The sequence below is a fragment of the Acomys minous genome, assembly GCF_964271855.1.
Source record: "Acomys minous genome assembly, chromosome: 17".
NCBI classification, from domain to species: domain Eukaryota; kingdom Metazoa; phylum Chordata; class Mammalia; order Rodentia; family Muridae; genus Acomys; species Acomys minous.
The window spans coordinates 29,335,680-29,355,225 of NC_140500.1; the positions used below are offsets into that span (position 1 = coordinate 29,335,680).

A 19,546-nucleotide genomic window follows, 5' to 3' on the forward strand; every position below is an offset into this window, starting at 1 on the left:
GTCCCTACCCTACACCTGGCTCTGGGCTCTGCCCAGCGTTTCCACTCTGCCTAAACAACCCACCCGTTAGCTGTCCAGTAGTCACAGCTACTCATCTCCTTTCCCCGGGTGCCAGAGCTTTGTCTACGTGACCGTTTTTTTCCTTAAAGTGCGAATACATGATGGTGACACAGCACAGAGAAGCCGTGAAACCCCAGCTTTGGAGAAGCTGCCGAGGTCTGTGGTACCGTAGGACTGTGAGCCAGAGCCCACACTTACCGCGACCCAAGGCAGTGTCCCGCTCTTGTCCCCACTACTGCTGCTCTAACTGAGCAACAACTGATAAACTCTCACGGGGAGATGGGTATGGACTGAACTGTGCGTACAGGACCTGGTCCTGGTGTCTTCTGACATTACCCAGAGGCCTTGGGACACGCTCCCCTGGGGGCGCAGCTATTTGGCAATCTGGTAGACAGTGATGGGAACAGAGAGGAGGGCCGGGAGGCAGGGCCGGCTTCTGAGGTAAGGAACAGATTAGATGGCTGGGATAGAGCCCTGAGGACGCTGGTGGCTGAGGTCAGAGAAGCCCGTTGAGGTGGATGAGGCCACAGCTTGGGAGTAGGCAGCTGCTGTGTGCTGGGCAGATGTTCTGCCATTAAACTCCATCTCAGACACCACCCATGTGGGAGCATGCGTGTGGAGGTCAGAGGACAACTCTCAGGAGTCTGGCCTTGACTTCCGCTCTGTTTGAGGCAGTGACGCGCTGGTTGCTGGTGTGAACTTTGGATAGGGCTCCTGCCTTCCCCTACCATCTCTCCATAGGAGGACTGGGGTTACAGATGTGCCCGCTACATCTGGCTTTCTACACGGGGTCCACAGACACGCTCGGGTCATTAGGGTTGTATGGCATGCGCTTGTACCTACGGAGCCGTCTCACCAGCCCTAGTCACATTTTTAAAAATTCACTTTTTAGATTCTTGTTGTTGGTTTTGTTGTTGTTGTTGTTGTTTGGGTTTTTGTTTGTTTGTTTGTTTTGTTTTTAGACAGGGTTTCTCTGTGTAGCCTTGGCTGTCCTAGACTCACTTTGTAGACCAGGCTGGTCTTGAACTCACAACAGTCCCCCTGCCTCTGCCGTCCATGTGCTGGGATTGCAGGCATTCACCACCACACCTAGTTTATTTAAATTATTTTCATACAATATATTTTGATCATATTCTTTCCCTTCTCCAACTCCTCCCAGATCCTTCCTATGTGTCTACCTACCCAGGTCTCTCTCACTAGGCTGGAACTCACGAAGCAGGCCATGCTGGCTGGCTAGTAGTTCCCAGGGAACCCACCTATCTGCCTTTGCAGCAGAGGGATTGCATTTGCGCAGCACTGTACCCGGCTTTGTTTGTTTGTTTGTTTTTATTAAACTCAGGTTCTGGGATCAAACTGGGGTCCGCATGCTTGTGTGGCAAGTACTTTACCAACTGAGCCGTGCTGCAGCCCTCAAACCCTGTTCTGTTACAGAGTTAGCAGCAGTCACATCCGAGACCTGGTGGTGTCTGTTACTCTCTCCATCAGCACCAGCTGAAGGCCTTGCCCTCTGCAAGCTCAGTCCACCACTGATACTGTCTCAACCCCCCCAATGGGGAAGTGTGTGCACATGCCCATTTAATAGATGAGTAAACTGAGGCTCAGAAAAGCAAAGTGCCATGCCCAGGTTACCCATAGCCACTCTCCAGGACACCATTTGCCCAAGAGTTTTAGCCCAGGACACCTAAGCCCCACCCCGTATCTGGGTATGGAGCTTGCCCCCCACCCAAGATAGTCCCAAGAAACTAAGGAGGTAACAGATGCCAGAACTGTGGGAGACACAGTAGAGGTGGAAGAGATGCCCCTTGGGTACCCGTAGGTAAGCTGAGGCAAGGATGGGTGACGTTATATGGGCTCTTCTGGCCTGTCTGCTGTGGCTGGCTAGGAGGAAAGATATGGCCGGTGTGTGGCTGTCGCCCAATTCCAAGCTCTAATGTCTTTTATTCTGAATTTGGATTTCACTATATTGTTCAGGTTGGTCTGGAATTCTCATAGACAGTTGACCCTCCTGCCTCAGCTCCCGCAAGCGTGGGACTGCAAGTGTGTACCCCTGTTCTGCACCTCTAGTCTCTTAAAAGCCAAACTGACCAGTCTCTTGGCCAGCCTGTCTTCCTTCCTCTCTCCCTCCCTCACACCCAAGTCCAGTCCCCACACACCTTAAACCCATCATCTAGGAGGAGCTGTGTCACCCAAGGTCAAGGCTAGACCCAGAGAGCGGCTAGAGATCTGTTTAGCTGGGCCTCCACTTCCACCTTGCCTCAAGCAGGGTCTGAGCGCTGACATCCGACTGTGTGGACAAGCAGGGAGCCAGAGAAGGTTCCGGAGCTGAGCTCTAACCTGCCTTGTTGTCTCCTCCACAGCTGCAGCCAGAGCAGCTGGATTGCGGAGCAGCGCACCTGCAGCACCCACTGTCCATCCTGCAGCCGCTGAGGGCATCGCCCGTGTTCCGCGCTCCAGGCCTCACGGCCGTGGCTGTGGCCTCTGCCAACAACTACACTGCCATCTTTCTGGGCACTGCCACAGGGAGGCTCCTCAAGGTAAGCGTGTGAGATGGGAACTCCCCAGGAGTGGGCCACCTAAGTAAAGGCTGGTGTCACTCTGTTTTCTTCAGTTTTCCCATGGCTCCACAGTGGCCTGTCACAGAAGGGAGGACCTTGCCTGAGAGCTGTCCGTATCTGCTGTCCGCATCTCCTGGCCTGGGGTCTGTTCCCAGGGGCTTCTTGACCTTTGCAATGCACATGCTGTCTCTGGGACTCAGTTCCCTACTGGCTGCAGTCTTTGTGGACCTTCAGTGAGGGGAAGGCACAGCCCTGCTGGCCACCACCTCAGGAGTCCAGTTTCTGCGTTAACCATGCTACCTGTTACCCTGCAAGTTCCAGAGCTAAGGGAGGGCAAAGGAGTCACTTTTCTTACCTCAGAGCAGACTGGACACAGCTGCCTCTCTACCTCTCTGTGGGGGAGAGTCAGCCCCTGAGCCAGGCCCAGGCTAATTGACTCAGAGCCCATAATCTAATTCCCCTTGGCAGCTGCCTGGGTGGGATCGAGGTGGGGCTCGAGCTCCACAGGCCTGGCCCGGAACTACCGAGTGGTAGGCAGTGAGGACCCAGGGCCCCAGTATATGTTACTCAGCTTCAATCCCCTCTTGGGTGACAGAAGTGGCCCCTAGGGCTCAGTTTTGTGGTCAGATGAGCGGCTTCTGCTTTTGGCTGCTCCTCCACGCCTGAGGGGCATATGGCCCGAGGACATAGCCTGTCTCCTCTGGACTTGAGGTTCTATCTGTCGAGGAGAAGTGAGGCAGGACAGGACAGTGGCCAGAGCCCTCAACACCTTCCACCCACAAAGCCGCAATCAGTAGGCACCTGGTGTTTCCCCCAAGCCTCAACGGGTACGTTACACACACTGTGACTTTTAGCTCTCACACTGAGCCAAGGATACTGCACAGAAGGGTTCCACTGAGATCCTTCAAGAGAGGTGACAACCCCCAGAGCGACCACATAGCTAGAGATAGGGTTGTTGCTTTTTTTTTTTTTTTTGAAATTATTTATCTGTGCCGTGCTTGGGATAGAACCCAGGGCCTTAGTGATAGAGCTAAACTCAGGCAGCCCCCCCATACCCCCCCCCTGTTCCCACACACCATCCTGCCCAGGGTAGCGTCTCTCCTGCCAACCTTTTCCCTGTTTGGAGCTTCTTATCTGTGCTCCCCAGATGGGGCCCCAGGACTCAGGAACTATTGAGGAAGTAGAAATGAATTGGTGTCTTGGGGTGTGGGGTAAGGCATGGTGTGAGCAGTGGTCAGGCCCTTCCCAGCATCCCAAGAGGCCTCCCCAACAACATCTCAGAAGTCAAGCCTGGGGGGATCTGGGGAGGGCACGGTGTTGCCCTGGTATACCCCCAGAATGAAAAGGAGGGGGGTAATCTCAGGAAGACAGGTTGCAAAGGCGAGGCAGGAAGGCCTGGCTGTGTGTGTGTGTGTAACAGTAGGAGCAAAGTGAGAAGAGGTTGGGTGTGTGTGTGTGTGTGTGTGTGTGTGTGTGTGTGTGTGTGTGTGTGTGTGTGTGTCTAGGTGGATCCTTAAGGCATGGAATGCCATAGCTAGTTTCTTCCTGCAGGGAACCTCAGAGGGAGCTGAGTGGGTGGATGGCCTCAGAGGTGTCCAGACCACCAACCAGCCTTTACCCTCAGATTAGCAGCTTGGAGCCTTGAGCACCCAGCATGCTGGGGATGAGAGGGAAACACAGACACAGCCGACTTTGCCAGTCCTCAGAGGGCCATGTAGAGGGGCGTGGGACCTTACCCAGGAGGGGAGTTCCTGGTGGGAGCGCTGCAGAGTCAGTCTGAGAACAAGAGTGTGGCAAGCGTGCACTCCACCTAGGTGCTGGCTTTCCCGTTAACCCCTCGGACTATCCGAGTAGGAGGGGAGAAGAGACCCCACCCTCAGGGCGGCCTGACTGTGGGTGGCAGTCCCTGGACACCCCCTGGTACCAGTAGCTGATGGCCTTTCCTCCCGCAGATCAGCCTGAACGAGAGCATGCAGGTCGTAAGCAGGCGGGTACTGACGGTGGCCTATGGGGAGCCGGTGCACCATATCATGCAGTTTGACCCCACGGATCCTGGCTACCTGTACCTGATGACATCGCACCAGGTGAGGCGAACTGTAAGGCAACCAGCTTCAGTGCAGCCTTCTCTCCTATTGGGGGGCACCTCCTTCCCGGCCTCCACCGCTGCTCACTTATGCTTCAAGGAGGCCATGTTTCTCCCACATGCCCTCAACTAACATCTCCTCCAGCCTTAGCTACCCTAGCCTCACGAGAGAGGCAGTGGGGGTGGAGGTGGGGCTACCTTGCTCATCTGGGCCCTCTCTGCCTGCAGATGGCCCGAGTGAAGGTGGCGGCATGTGAGGTTCACTCCACCTGCGGGGACTGCGTGGGCGCAGCTGACGCCTACTGTGGCTGGTGCACGCTGGAGACCCGGTGAGGCCCCTGGCCGTGATGGCAGGGCAGGGAGGGCTAGGGGGTGGTGACCCCGGGCCTAGGACCTGACCCCACTGTGCCTGCAGGTGCACACTCCAGCAGGATTGCGCCAACTCCAGCCAGCCCCATTTCTGGACCAGTGCCAGCGAGGGCCCCAGCCGCTGCCCTGCCATGACCGTGCTGCCCTCTGAGATCGACGTGCGCCGGGACTACACGGTGAGTATGGCCACACCAGCATTAAGGGAGAACAGTGACAGCTGGACTTTAGGGACCTCACAGCAAGGACCAGGCATCTCCTCCATGGCTGGGCCACCTCTTCAAGGCCCTACCACAGACTCTTGGAGGACCTTGTCGCAGCTAGGACCCCGCATTCTGGGTGACATATCAATGCACAGGGCCACTGCTGGCATTTAAACTGCTGTTTCTGGGTGGGGACACCCAGATAGAGAGTAAGACCACTCTTGCCTTCCTCCTGGGGGTGCTGCCGGTCATGGCCTATCCCTGACAATGGGGCAGACAGGGGTGGTGGCTAGGGACAGAAAAGCCATGCCTGCAGCATGGTAGGTGGCCCAGCAGCCTGGGTCCCTCCCAGCTCCCTCCTCACTGACTCCTGTGAGAAGAGAGACCTTCTGTGTCACCCTGAGGGTTCCCAGTAGTAGTCCAGCCAGTCTGCTCCACTAGTCACACCCGTCCCTCCCTGGCGCTGTTCCTGGCCAGCCTGAGGCAAACACGGTCATTCGTCCCCGTGTGTCTATCCGCGTCGTATTGCGCACCTATTGGGGGCTATGCATGTTCATACTTGGGAGACAGAGCCTTGGCCTGGGAGGAGCTGTTGTGCCTTGGAGGGAGAGAATAAGACAAGTAAAATGTAGGGGTGCTACTGTATGCAGACTAGAGAGTGGGGTGGGCTCAAGGGTAGGCAGGAAAACAGTGCAGACCAGCTTTGGTCTGAGGAGGGAGTTGAGTGAGCATGAGGAGGAAGAGCCTGATAGGGAACTACAATCCAAAGGCCCTGAGAAGGGAGCGAGGGCCAAGTGTCTGGGTGTGGGGAGTGAGGCCGTAGCAGCCGTGTGCCGCAGAAGCCTTCTGTTTTTGAGAATGCCTCACACCGTAGCCCTGTCTGGCCTTGAACTTGTGGCAAGCCTCCTGCCTCAGCTTCCCAAGGGCTGGAATTGCAGGCTACGCCACACCACCTGCTTGACAGAGCCTTTGCGACGTCTGAGATGAGGAGGCTCAAATGGGGAAACTAAGGCCCCAGGGTTACTTACAACAGAGCCTTGAATTCCCTCAAGGCAACCCTTCCCCCCCTCCCCCCAGGGACAGATCAAACAGAGGCCTTTGCAATAGGGTCTGTAAGGGGCGTGGCCTGGGCCTTACCTGAGGGTGTCTCTCCCCTAGGGTATGATCTTGCAGATCTCAGGTAGCCTGCCCAGCCTCAGCGGTATGGAGATGGCTTGTGACTACGGAAACGGCGTCCGAACGGTGGCCCGGGTACCTGGCCCTGCCTATGACCATCAGATCGCCTACTGCAACCTCCTGCCCAGGGCCCAGTTTCCATCCTTTCCTGCTGGCCAAGGTGAGTGCCTGGCTGTGCTGCCAGCCCAAAGGCGGGGCCCTGACATCCCAGCATCAGGTGTGGACGAAGACTTTTGTTGTACCCCTGATCATTTTCCAGATCACGTGACGGTTGAGATGTCTGTAAGGGTCAAAGGACACAACATCGTCTCGGCCAATTTCACCATCTACGACTGCAGCCGAATTGGACAAGTTTACCCCCATGCAGCGTGAGTGGGCAATGGGAGGAGGAACAGGCCCCAGCTTGGAGAACAGCTGCAGAGTCTGGTACATATACCAGACAGGACCCCCACATCTTTCCCTTGCTTATAGCAAGCCTTGACCAGCCAGGCCCTGCAAGCTGACACTAGTCCTGTAGAGGCAGAGGGAACTGAAGACTCCACCTGTTTCTTCCTCGCATACCTCTCACAGTGGGAAGCTCACTACTTTACAGGATGGCCCCTACCTGTTCCCTTTCTCCAAGACGTCAGCCTCCTGGGGCCCAGCTGAGGGCAGGCGTCAGGAATCTGAGGGCCTCCCTTGTCTTCCAGCTGTACCAGCTGCCTGTCGACACAGTGGCCTTGCTTCTGGTGCACCCAGAAGCACTCGTGTGTCTCCAACCAGTCTTGGTGCGAGAGCTCACCAAACCCCACGGTAAGCCTTGCCTTGGGCATACCCCAACACCCATGGCTTTAGTACCCCGAGTCTCCCTGGTTTTAAAGTTACCCTGTTGAGAGCATTTCTTTGTCCTGGCGTTGTCTTTGGCATTGTACTACCAGCCGGGTGTGTGTGGGGACACCTTCATTACGGCACATCTAACCAGTCCCTGGTGGCTGGACAAGCTGGTTGTTTTTGTCCCCCACCCCCACCCCCACCCCCGCCTTTGAATCTTCCTGGGTTACTCCAGGAAGTCCAGTTTGGTTTTATTTATTTATTGGGGTTTTTTTTTTTTGTTTTTTTTTTTTTGAGATAGGGTTTCTCTGTGCAGCCTTGACTCTCCTGGACTCACTTTATAGACCAGGCTGGCCTTGAGTTCACAGCGATCCGCCTGCCTCTGCCTCCCGAGTGCTGGGGATTAAAAGCATGAGCTACCACACCTGGCCCGGAAGTCCAGTTCTTAGAGGCAACACTTCAGGTTACATCATGGCCTCCTGGAAAGCCTGAGCCAGGCTGCTCAGTGTGCAAGCTGACGGCTTCCACCCATAGCTGATGCCGAGGGTGGAACAGTGTCATCCTGGGTTTTCAGTTTCTCAGACACTTGGGGCCTTTGTCCCTCTAGCTTTGAGAGGAGGTGACTTGTCCAAGGCCACCTACCTGGGAGGCGGTAAGACTTGGGCCTTGGACCCAAATCTCCTCTTGGCTTTCTTTGAAATCCAGGATTGGGTGCTAAGGCCCCTGTCTCAGTTCCCATGGTGTGTCACCTTTGTCCTGGAAGGCTCCTCTCTCTCTCAGGGATCACACATGAAATTCCCAGACCCTGGCAGGTGAACAGCAGCGCCTTGGCCCCAGCCGTGCCCTGCCTTGCATCATGTCAGGGCTGCGCACCCTGAGAGGTCTCTTTTGGCCCCTGGGGTGACCTGTGGCCGTATTGAGGAACGCATGGGGTGTTGGGATATAGTCTAGGCCTATCATCCCCATGGTTCTGGGCTTGGGGGACATCTGGGTTGTGGCACTTCCTCACCCACAACCCTAAGCTTCATACACAGCAGAGACTTGGTGACTTCCGGAAGCTAGAAGTGTCTCTTGTACCTGCCTCCTCCATTACCAACCCTGAAGGCTAGGGGGACCTCCTCAGAGCCCATCAGCACTTGCTGAGTGCTTGCTGTATACTTGAGTCTGTGCTAAGCGCTGAGGGAAAGCCAGTTAGATGTAGTTCTGTTTTTCCCACCACAGGCCACAAGCTTTAGCTTTGACTTGTGGCTGTGGGATACCAGGCAAGCTACTGATCCGCTCTGAATCTTTCTCCCTGTGTAAAGTGAGGCCTACCTCAAGGACTAGCATAGAGGTCTGGAGTTACTCCAGGAGGCACCGGCCCTACATGTGGCACATAGATGACTTTAGAAGCTGGTGGCTACTGTGCAGGGGTGACCAGGAAAGATGTCTCTTTAAGAGGACTTTTGTGTGAGGTCTTGACATCTGCATAGGAGCTCACCAGCTGGAAGGTGCGTCTGACGCTGGCAGTCAGCCTGTTCTCCCCAGGTCTGTAGTTCTCCCTCGGGGCAGGAGTGGGCTGGCCCCCGAGGGGCTGTCGTAGAGTATTAACTGTAATCTGGCAGGAGAAGAGGCAGCTTCACCGCAGCCTGTGCAAGGCTCTGAACCAGTGCTCGACTTGGCATTTAATTAAGTGCCAGTTAGCTGTGGAGGCGCCAGGCCTCCCAGGCAGACGGCAGGCAGAGGGTCTGCATGTCCTCCTGGGTCCCTGGCCCCTGGAAGGGAGGCGCTAAAGGATGTGCTTGCAGCCATGTGTGCGTGGTCCCAGTGGCCCCCACAGGAGGGCTAGGGCTGCCTCTCGGCTTGGATGAGAAGAGGCAGCCAGGTGCCAGGTGTTCCGGGGCTGGGGTTGTCTCTCGGAGAGGAGCGCGATGCTCCCAGGCAGTGCTGTCAGGCTTTGGAAACAGGTGGTTTGTGGTATCTGGATGAGAGCCTGGCGTCCTCCAAACCATAGGGTGGCACAGTGCTGCAGCCAGTGGCAGAGTGTTTTGGTGGGTATTGACACCATCGTGGACTGTGAGCTGGGCCACAGCGAGTGGCAGCAGGCCAGGGGACCCCGGTCACTGGGTCCTTTGGTACTTGCTGGGTTGGGATGCCAGGACTTGACCTCTTGAGCTTGGAGATGCTATAGGAGTTCTGGGCACCCCTGCAGTTCCATTTTTCCCAATAGCAGGTTTGAGAGCCTGGCCATTTTGTTCCCTGGCAGTTCCAGCTAGGTGAGCAGAGACTCTGTGCTAACTTACGTGAACTAGAGCAGGCTCTGCGTACACCGCCATGGTGGTAGCTCCTGACCTCTCCCTCTCCCTGCCTACCCATCCCTGCCCTAGGTTCAGTCATCCACAAGAGTTGGTTCCTAAGCCTGCAGGTTGATCAGCCAATGGGACAAGCCATCTGAGGCCTAGAGGCGATCGGACGGCCTGGGTGGAAACAGGAAAAGAAGGCCCAAAAAGGAAAAGCCCAGACTGGGGTCTTCTGGTCTTTGGCGTTAAGCAGCCAGTACTAGTGAGCTTCAGTCACCTTCAGGCGCCACTGGATCCAGGAGTTCAGTGGTGGCATCATGGGCTTCCCAACCTTCTGGGAGATGCCATGCGCAGTCAGACAGGCTCTTTATTCTTAGTGCCAAGGTGCTTTCAGCAGCTAGGCTGGTTGGGGACCGCTCCTGCCCAGTCTAGGAAGCTGGACAGTGTCCTTCCTCATTCCATGGGAGTTGTAGTGTTGAGGTTGGTTACAGGACCCAGGTCTGCTGCCGAGGTGGTTCACTTAGGCCAGGTCAGTCTCCTCAGCACAGACCTATTGAGGGCCGGCCTCAAAGGCCAGGCCAGACTCAGAGGCAGATGGCTGGGACCGGGAGGCTGCAGGTAGATCTGAGAGAGCATTGATACAACTGTGGGGTTTTGGAGGGAGGTCAGGACTCAGCCTAGCCACACACATACCCGCCCCCCTTGCTTCCCATAGAGTGACTGACTCTACACACCTCGGTGGTCTCAGTTAGAAGGTCAACGGGAACAGGTGACTCTCAGGTGACCCCGCATGTTCACTGTAAGGACAAGCTGCTTTGCTGTCTTTAAAATAGGAATAGGGCTCTCGGGCTAGAAGGGTCCTGGCACATGGTGAGGTCACTTAAGCATGGTGCCACTGTTCTTCCTTTTCACTGGCAGCCTCTCAGGGTCTGGTTTGGTAGGGATCCTCCCAAGGGGAATGTCCCCTGTGTGATTAGGAGCTAATAATAAGATGAAATGTCCCATGACTGCCCACCTGTAATCTAAGGCACCAGGGAGGCTAAAGCAGGAAAAGGCAAATTTGAGGTCGGCTTGGGCCATGTGGCAATCACATAGGGGCGGAGGAGTGAGCCAGAGTTGCTAATGAGAGTGGTGGTACACATGTGTGACCCCAGTACTTGAAGCCAGTCTGTCTGAAGAACAGAGTGAGTCCTTGTCTCCAAAGAGAGGTGTGGGACGGGGAGAGAAGGGGGAGGAGAGGAAGGAACAGAGGAAAACCAGTATCCCAGGAGAAGGGGGCTGTGATCTCCTGTACACAGAAATGTCCTAACCCCTAATCTTTGCCCGGCCACAGGTGACCAGGGGTTCCCTGGCTAGAGGGTCATGGTGGCCCCCAGGGTATGTGGCTGCCCTTGGGCCTGTGATTTCTGGCCTCCTTAGGTTGGATGTTGAGATGCCAGTAGGTAGGACGGCGAAGCTCCAGCACAGATTCGGTCCCCACTATCCTGCTGAGGGATGTAGAGAGGGAATACTCACAGCCCTCACCTTCTCCGCCCCTCCCCTGCCCTAGGCTCTTCTGTACAGTGGGGTGTGGTCCCTGGGAGCTGCAATTTCTATCCCAGGCCTGGCCCAGAGTTATGTGTCTTGGAGGGTTGAGTCCCAAAGACCCTAGCCACCACCGAGAGCCCGCCACCCACCAACACCCAGGCACTCTGGGTCTGAGCAGCACATCAAGGGGGCAGATTCCACCTAAATGGAACATTTTCCCTCTACCTCTGTTTCCCCATCTGGAAAGTGGGGCTGCAGGAGCTGCTATGGAGGCTGCTGGCATCCTGGGGACACAGGAATGTCTATTGGGGAGGGGGGGCTCTGAAACATCTTATTTGACCCCTTCCTGTGTTTGGTCTGCAGAGCCCTCAAGACTGCCCCCAGATCCTGCCCTCGCCCCTGGCACCCGTGCCCACCGGTGGCTCCCAAAATATCCTGGTGCCTCTGACTAGGGCCACCTTCTTCCAAGTAAGTAGAGGCTGAGCAGGTTCTGTGTGGGCCTCAGACTGTCCCAGCTTTTCTCTCTAGCTGTAGAAGACTTGGAGCGGGAAGACAAGGCTGATGGGGGACAGCAGGCAGCCAGCAGCTGCCAAGGGAACCCTGGCCCAGGCCCCAGTCCTCCTGCCCTGGGGCTCCCTGACATAGTGGCCCAGCCCCCCTGCCTGGCACCACAGTCCATGGGTAGATGAGGTCCATGTGGGCTCTGCCTGCCCTGCCCAGACTGAGCAAGACCCTGGGTGCTCCGAGAGCTGTGGACCATACTGGCCAAGTTCAAGGCTCCCATGTCTTTCTCTGGGATGGCCATAATTGGCCACTCCCCTAATTCCCATGGTCTAGAGAGGACATGGAGGGAGGAAGTGGTGCTGGTGCTGGGAGAAGGGATGTGGGCCATCTCTGGCCACCCCCCTGAGAGGAATGTGGTGGTGGGGGGGAGGGGGTTGATGAGTTTTGGAAGGATGCCAGCCTCCCTAATTCCTGGGACATGCCATCTGTCACTGCCACGCGGGAGCTGAGGCCCGTGACGGTTGTCACACGTGGGGGCCACGTGCCAGGCATCTGGGATGTGTCAGGGAGCCTCTTATAGGGTAGGAGCTCTTGCGAGTCAGAGTGGAGCTGCCCTCCATGCAGAGGCCTACCCTGCCAGGGCCCTGTGGATGGCAGGAGCAGGGTGGGGAGGCTCTAGGCCCAATCTGGCTGATTATCTCCAGCTGTGTGGCACTTTTGGCGAATTCTCTGCTCTTTACCATCCACAGAAATCCCTGCCCCATGCCCCCTGTCCGCCAGCCTCACCCTGACCATACTTCTAAGTCACCTGGGGGTCAGGACTGGGACCTGGACACGGGGCGGCCCTGCTTTCGGGCTGCTCTGACATGCCCTTGGGGAGGGGACCCACCTCCAACTCTGCACATGGGGAACAGAGCCAGCATTTGGCCCTGTCAGCAGCCTCTTTCCTGTGTTGACTTCTAGCTAGGACCCCAGGAAGAAGAAGTTGACCTGCTCTCTTCTCAGGGTGTCATATCTACCAACAGCAGGGGTGTAAACAGGAAATACTGGCACATGGCTGCTGGGGGCTTGGCCTGACACATGAAACTCAAGATTGTTACTCAACAAATATTTATTGATATATAACTGTTGATGGAGCAAGATGAGACTGAGGAGTTCGGCCTAGCTTAATGTGTTAACATTTATTGAGCACCTCCTGTATACCATGCATAGAAAGCACACATTTAAACCCCTGTGTATGTAAGCCACTAAAACACAGGATCTTTACTTTCCCTGGCAGACCTTTGCACATAATATAGTTAAGAAAATCAAGGCTCAGAGAGACAGAGCAACCTGCCCGAGGCCACACAGTGAACAAGTAAAGGCAGGATTTAAAGCTAGGCCTAAGTGAGGTTGAATGCGAGCTTTCCACTAACTTCTGCTGGTCTTAGGGATATATAAAGGGCCCTGCAGTCAGCTAAGACTTTCAGCAGTGGGTGAGGAGACAAGTGGAAACAGCCTGAGCCAGCAAACGGGACACTTGACCATCAGAGCAGGGCAGATTCTGGGAGTAGGAGGATATTGTGTATCCTCAGTGCGTACCCCCTTAGTGCTGAGAGTAGGACTGAGTGTGGGGGTGTCCTGATCCAAGGGGCCCTTAGGGGCCTACGAAAAGTTCTGCAACTGGAATTTGGACACTGTGGTGGTGCAAATTGGTGGTCAAAAGAAGACCCCACCAGGCCTGGCACATGCCACATGGGAGCTGACGGAGAATCTAGGGTTTAGCTCTGCAGGGTGAGACCAGGGACTCACTCCAAGGATCAGGCAAAGTCTCTTGGAACTGGGGCATCAGGAACTGGTCCAGGCCGCTGGGGGGGGGGGGGGGTGAAGCTGTCAGTCATGGGCCAGTGTCCTCAGCATCTGTGCAATCCCTGACATGATGGCCAGGAAGGGGATTCTGTGGGCAGAAACCTGGTGGGGTCCCTAGCCCACCTGTGAGGGCAGTGGCTGCCGCATTCTGATGGAGGTATGGGGGGATGGGTGTTGTGAGGCTCCTCTGCCCTTGTGTCTGCAGGGTATCGCCCTGGAGTGCAGCTTTGGGCTGGAAGAGAGCTTCGAGGCTGTGTGGGTGAATGACTCACTGGTGCGCTGCAACCAAGTGGTGGTACGTGGCATGACCCTGGCATGACCCCGGCAGGACACATGAGAGGCCCACTCCGCCTCTACTCCTCCTCACCCTACTTGCCTCTGCTCATTCTCCTCACCCCCAACCCCCCCTTTCACCGCCCTCATCCACCTTGGTGGCATCATTGCCCCCAACGGGAAACCCCGACCCTACCCCGTGCCCCTCACACTTTTCCTCACTTTGCAGCTACACACAACCCAGAAGAGCCAGGTGTTTCCCCTGAGCCTGAAACTGAAGGGGCCGCCAGACCGATTCCTAGACAGCCCTAACCCGATGACAGGTGAGTGTCCCACCTGTCCCACAATGGGAGAGGCCCAGCTGTGGGGGCTCACTGGCAGCCACAAACATCATAACCCATAGGTGCCCAGTGTTCCCGAGACACTCGGCCTAGCCCCTCTGCTGTGGCTCGCCTCGGTGACCAGTGTTCACCGAGACACTTGGCTGTGGCCCACCTCACACCAATGACCATGTAACCCTAGGACCTTACTTCTCTCTCTGAGCCCTGCTGTCCCTGTGTCGTGAGGCCACAAACCTTTACTGCAAGACTGACCAGGACTCAGCCAGCCAATCCCTATAAGCCTTGTCTGTAAAATGGGAGAGTCGGGAGCGCCTCCACACAGGGTCCCCACGAGGAGAAGCTGGAGGCTAGAAACGGGGCACTTTACAGGTGCTCACCCCACAGTTGTCTCACCGTAGGCTGTCCTGTGTCCACAGTTGTTGTCTACAATTGTGCTATGGGCAGCCCTGACTGTTCCCAGTGCCTGGGCCGTGAGGACCTGGGGCACCTTTGTGTTTGGAATGATGGCTGTCGTCTGAGAGGGCCCCTGCAGCCACTCCCTGGCACCTGCCCGGCCCCTGAGATCCGAGCGGTAAGCATATACTACACCAGGCGTTACCTGTGCTCATAGCACTCTTGGCTCATAGGTCACCTCCTGTGGATAATGTCTTAATGGGGGACAGACACGGTAGGTGGAGGAAAGCTGGGGCTTTGGTCCATTGATTTTTCACAGCAACCCAGCAACCCTCTTGTCTTGGGGATAGTAGAGGATTCCAGGAACTCACCAGCTGGATTTAGTTAAGGGGGAGGGGGGGAAACCTCAAAGAAAGGATTCTGATTGGCTTAGCCTAGGCTAAGGGCCCACCCCTAGGCCAATCAGCTTCTGGCTTAGATGCTGAATTCTGTGATCTGGCATGGCCACCAGGAGCCACATGGCCCTTTCAGGCTCCCATGGGACCAGTTGTCCCCGGCCTCTGAACATCTTCTGCTGAGCAGAGGGTCTGTGTGGCCCCACTTCCTGTGGGCACATGTGACAGTGAGAGGGACACCCGGGCCTCAGACCGTCACTCTCCCTGTTACCCCGGCAGATTGAACCTCTGAGTGGCCCCTTGGACGGCGGGACCCTGCTGACCATCCGAGGCAGGAACCTGGGCCGCCGGCTCAGTGATGTGGTGCACGGAGTGTGGATTGGCGGTGTGGCCTGTGAACCCCTGCCTGACAGATACACAGTTTCAGAGGAGTGAGTTTTAGGCATTGCCAACCTAATCCTCCCTCGGGCCCCCCCTCCCTACCCATGACTGGGCCTCTCACTGTGTCTGCCTCTTCTGGGAAGCCCTCAGGGCTCTGTCTCCTGCCACATCGACTTTGCTCTCGTGAGAACCACTTGCTAGTGGTAAAGCTTAGGGGGCCCTGATGGGGTATAAAGGTCGGGGTGCAGCAACTGGGCCTCCCTCTCCAGGGCTTGTGTGCAAGCAGGAAATTAGCTGGGCTTCCTGTTGAAAGGCTCTGAGCCAGGCTTGCAGATAAGGACATCAGGTGGCTAGCCAGTCTAGCTGGGCAAACTGCCTGGTGATCAGAGGCCATCTGATCTTAGCCTTGTCTCAGAGCCACAGATCTGGGGGAGACAGTGGAGTGGCATGCCCTCCTTGGTCATCCCTATGGTGACCATCTATGGAGAGCATTGTTGCTTGGCCATTCTGGCCCCAGTGTGACCGGGAGGCAGAGGCCATGGGCAGACACCGATAGTGGCTTACCTTCTACCCACATGCCTGCCCGCCCTCAGGATTGTGTGCGCCACGGGACCCGCCACAGGGGCCTTCTCAGACGTGGTAACCGTGAACGCCTCCAAGGAGGGCAGGTCGAGGGAGCACTTCTCCTATGTGGTAAGTAGGTCACCTCCACCCACCAGCCAGCTCACTCCCCGCAAGCCCGCAGCCAGAGCCTAACTCTGTTCCTTCTCCCCAGCTGCCCGTGGTCCACTCACTGGAGCCGTCCCTGGGTCCAAAGGCGGGGGGCACAAGGATTACCATTCATGGTAGTGACCTCCATGTGGGCTCCATGCTCCAGGTCCTGGTAAACGACACGGACCCCTGCACGGACCTTGTGTAAGCCATGCCCACAGCCTGGCAGCTGTGGGGTGGGTGGCACCCCCTAGGTCTCGGCTGAGCATGCCTTGCTCTGCCCTTTCTTGACTTGGGGTGGATCTAGGAGGGAATGAGGAAGGAGATGGTTGAGCTGGGCATAACCCAAGCCAGCGTGTGGCAGTGGGAGGGAAAAGTTGTACAAAATCAGAGAAGACAAGGCTGGGGCACCTACAGTGGGTGAGCAACCGGCAAGGGCCACACTTGCGTCACCCGCTCATCCATCCCCGCCAGGCGCACAGCCACCAGCATCACCTGCACCGTGCCTCGGAGTGCCCTGCCCACTCCAGTGCCTGTGTGTGTGCGCTTCGAGAGCCGGGGCTGCGTGCGTGGAAACCTCACCTTCTGGTACATGCAGAACCCAGTCATCACAGGCATCAGGCCAGGCCGCAGCCCTGTCAGGTGAGATGGGCAGCCACCCACGGCCACCCTGTCTCACTGTCCAGGCTGCAGGGAGCCTGACCGGTCTCGCTGTTCCCTCAGTGGCGGCAGGACCATCACGGTGGCTGGCGAGCGTTTCCACATGGTACAGAACGTATCGATGGCTGTGCACCACATTGGCCGGGAGCCCACCGTAAGGGGACGGGTAGATGGGGGTGTGAGGGGGCGTTGGGGGTAAGATGATAGTGTTCAGCCAGGGTCCTGCCTATGTCTGCCTCAACATTTCTCTCTCTCTCTCTCTCTCTCTCTCTCTCTCTCTCTCTCTCTCTCTCTCTCTCTCTCCTTTACCCTCACCCTTTATTTCTCCACTCCCACGGGTTCATCCTACCCTCGCCTTGCAGTTCTGCAAGGTTCTCAATTCCACGCTCATCACCTGCCCGTCTCCTGGAGCCCTGAGCAACACTTCAGCACCTATAGACTTCTTCATCAATGGCCGGGCTTATGCGGACGAGGCAGCTGAGGAGATGCTGGACCCCGCAGAGGCGCAGCGCGGCAGCCGCTTCCGCCTGGACTACCTCCCCAACCCACAGTTCTCCACTGCCAAAAGGGAGAAGTGGATCAAACATCACCCAGGGGAGCCGCTCACCCTCGTCATCCACGTGAGCACCTAGCTGGGAGGATGGGTAGTGGAAGCAGGGGACCAACTGACCTGGGAACTTCCCCCCTAGCCCAGCATCCCATCTGCACCCACAGAAGGAGCAAGACAGCCTGGGGCTCGAGAGCCACGAGTACCACATCAAGATTGGCCAGGTATCCTGCGACATCCAGATCATCTCAGACAGGGTCATCCACTGCTCCGTCAATGAGTCGCTGGGCACAGCTGAAGGACAGCTGCCCATCACAGTGAGTGGGTGGGGCTCTGGAGGTGGGCGGATCCGGCTTCTGGGTACAGAGCTCACTGGTCTCATATTCGATAACTCCAGCTAGCAAAGCAGAGCTTTATACCCTTGACTGGTGGGGAAACTGAGGCCCAAGTCATTGGTTAGTGCCGGAAGCTATAAAGAAGTTGGTTTTGGTGTCCCATCTAGAGTGTAGCCTGCCAGTCTCTGTGTTGAATTTTCTAATAGAACAAAGAACAGGCCAGAGGGTAGGTCCTTTCTGTACTTCCTCTGCTTGCATACCTCCTGCAGAGTCACCTGCTCCCACAGGACAGCAGCCAGACCCCCATGAGCTTTTCTGTGACCTCCCTTCATAGGGGGTCATCGTCACAGCCCTGTACTGGCCTCTGGCCCAGACTCTGCATCGGGCACTGCCTCATTGATCGAGTGGTCACTGTGGTTATCTGTTATCTGCGAGGCTCCAATCAGTCAGGTCGCTTGCCCGTGGGCACACAGCCAGTGAGAAGAGCTGAGCCGTAGCTCTAGCAAAGCCTGATGTGCCGCCCCGCCCCCTACTGCGTGCAGATCCAGGTGGGGAACTTCAACCAGACCATCGCCACACTGCAGCTGGGGGGCAGCGAGACGGCCATTGTGGTGTCCATCGTCATTTGCAGCGTCCTGTTGTTGCTCTCTGTGGTTGGTAAGTAGCCTGTGCTTGGGGGAGTCGGGAAGGCGTATATGAACCCCTCTGAGAACGGCGGTGGGTAAGGCATGGGCACAGTTAGGCACCCTGAGGTGGGGCAGGTAGGGAAATGGTAGATGTTAGTAGGATCTTCTGTGCTTAGGCTTTGGGTGCAAGGCAGAGGAATTTGGGGGGCAAACGAAGAAAGATGGTTCAGGGGAGATGTGTTTAAGCAGTGTACTCAACATGGCAGAGAGAGCAGAGACCCACCCCCCCCCCTACACTGCTGGGGTGGACAAAGGTACACTTGTCTCGGGAAATAGCCTGTACGTTAGGGCAGAAGAACCAGATTTCTCATAATTCTTAACCCAGAGAAAGCCCCTTATGAGTGCTGTTTGACACATTCCTTTTTTCTAAGAGAAGCCATCAAGGCTTTCCTTGCTGGCTGGTCCCCAAGCCTTGTGTTGTCAGGGAGGGACAGACAGCGGAAGGGCTAAGGACACCTGCTTGCCTCCTGCCCAGCGGCACTAAGGCCAGTGGGCCGAGCCATTCTCCCCCCCCCACCCCCCACCCAGAGCCACAACCTACATACAGCAGGTGCCCACTGGTGCCTTCTCATGGGCCCTGGGGACCTGAGCCGCCCCTCCGCTGCCCACAGCCCTGTTCGTCTTCTGCACCAAGAGCCGCCGGGCCGAGCGCTACTGGCAGAAGACACTGTTGCAGATGGAAGAGATGGAGTCTCAGATCCGAGAGGAGATCCGCAAAGGTGGGTGCCAGCGTTGGGTGGTGCTGCCCATGGCCGGGCAGGTTCGCTCGCTCGCCCGCTCGCTCACAGCTGCTGGTCTGTCCCACAGGCTTTGCGGAGCTGCAGACAGACATGACGGACCTCACCAAGGAGCTGAACCGCAGCCAGGGCATCCCCTTCCTGGAGTACAAGCACTTTGTGACTCGTACCTTCTTCCCCAAGGTACATCACCCTCCAACGTGCCCTGGTCACCACAGGGAGTTTGGTTTAAGGCACCTTTGGAACCTGCCCCCCTGTCCACAGCCGTCTTGGTTTTTTTGTCTCCACCACTTTCTTTGCCTACTTGATGCTTAGCTTTCTATATGAAAGACTGCCGTCCTGCCCGCCTCGCCACGTTGACCTGCCTTTCTCCTCACTGAGGGAGCTGAGCAGGGAGCAAGGACTCTTCCCAGGTCCCCGCCAGACTTCTCAGTCCCCACAGTTCTTTTTCCTCTTGGTGGTCCAGGTCTGTGGGCTTCCTGTCTTTTGTGCAATAGCCCAAGGAAGCACCTGGCTCCACCATTTCAAGACCCCCCACGGCAGCTTTCCTCAACCTCAGAACATAGAAGCCAGCCTGCCTCTCTCTCCCGTGCCCCTGAGCCTCAGGTCCCTTGCTTGACCCCTCTAGGGAACCCCGGGTCTCCAGCCACCATGTGACCCTGCCACCCTCCTCCAT

At 56.7% G+C, this 19,546-nt stretch overlaps 1 protein-coding gene across 1 annotated transcript in view; it reads left to right on the forward strand.

Moving 5' to 3' along the window:
• The window catches only part of PLXND1 (plexin D1), a 40,251-nt gene that overhangs the window by 12,180 nt on the left and 8,525 nt on the right, over positions 1-19,546 (forward strand). The window contains exons 2-22 of the mRNA XM_084765183.1: positions 2,418-2,594; positions 4,568-4,699; positions 4,927-5,027; positions 5,114-5,243; positions 6,426-6,603; positions 6,703-6,811; positions 7,133-7,235; positions 11,423-11,527; positions 13,617-13,706; positions 13,914-14,007; positions 14,442-14,596; positions 15,093-15,244; positions 15,788-15,887; positions 15,970-16,109; positions 16,380-16,547; positions 16,629-16,719; positions 16,928-17,185; positions 17,280-17,429; positions 17,990-18,104; positions 18,745-18,852; positions 18,941-19,053. Of these exons, the coding sequence (XP_084621309.1) occupies positions 2,418-2,594; positions 4,568-4,699; positions 4,927-5,027; positions 5,114-5,243; positions 6,426-6,603; positions 6,703-6,811; positions 7,133-7,235; positions 11,423-11,527; positions 13,617-13,706; positions 13,914-14,007; positions 14,442-14,596; positions 15,093-15,244; positions 15,788-15,887; positions 15,970-16,109; positions 16,380-16,547; positions 16,629-16,719; positions 16,928-17,185; positions 17,280-17,429; positions 17,990-18,104; positions 18,745-18,852; positions 18,941-19,053 (2,769 nt within the window). The remainder of the gene's footprint in view (positions 1-2,417; positions 2,595-4,567; positions 4,700-4,926; positions 5,028-5,113; positions 5,244-6,425; positions 6,604-6,702; positions 6,812-7,132; positions 7,236-11,422; positions 11,528-13,616; positions 13,707-13,913; positions 14,008-14,441; positions 14,597-15,092; positions 15,245-15,787; positions 15,888-15,969; positions 16,110-16,379; positions 16,548-16,628; positions 16,720-16,927; positions 17,186-17,279; positions 17,430-17,989; positions 18,105-18,744; positions 18,853-18,940; positions 19,054-19,546) is intronic.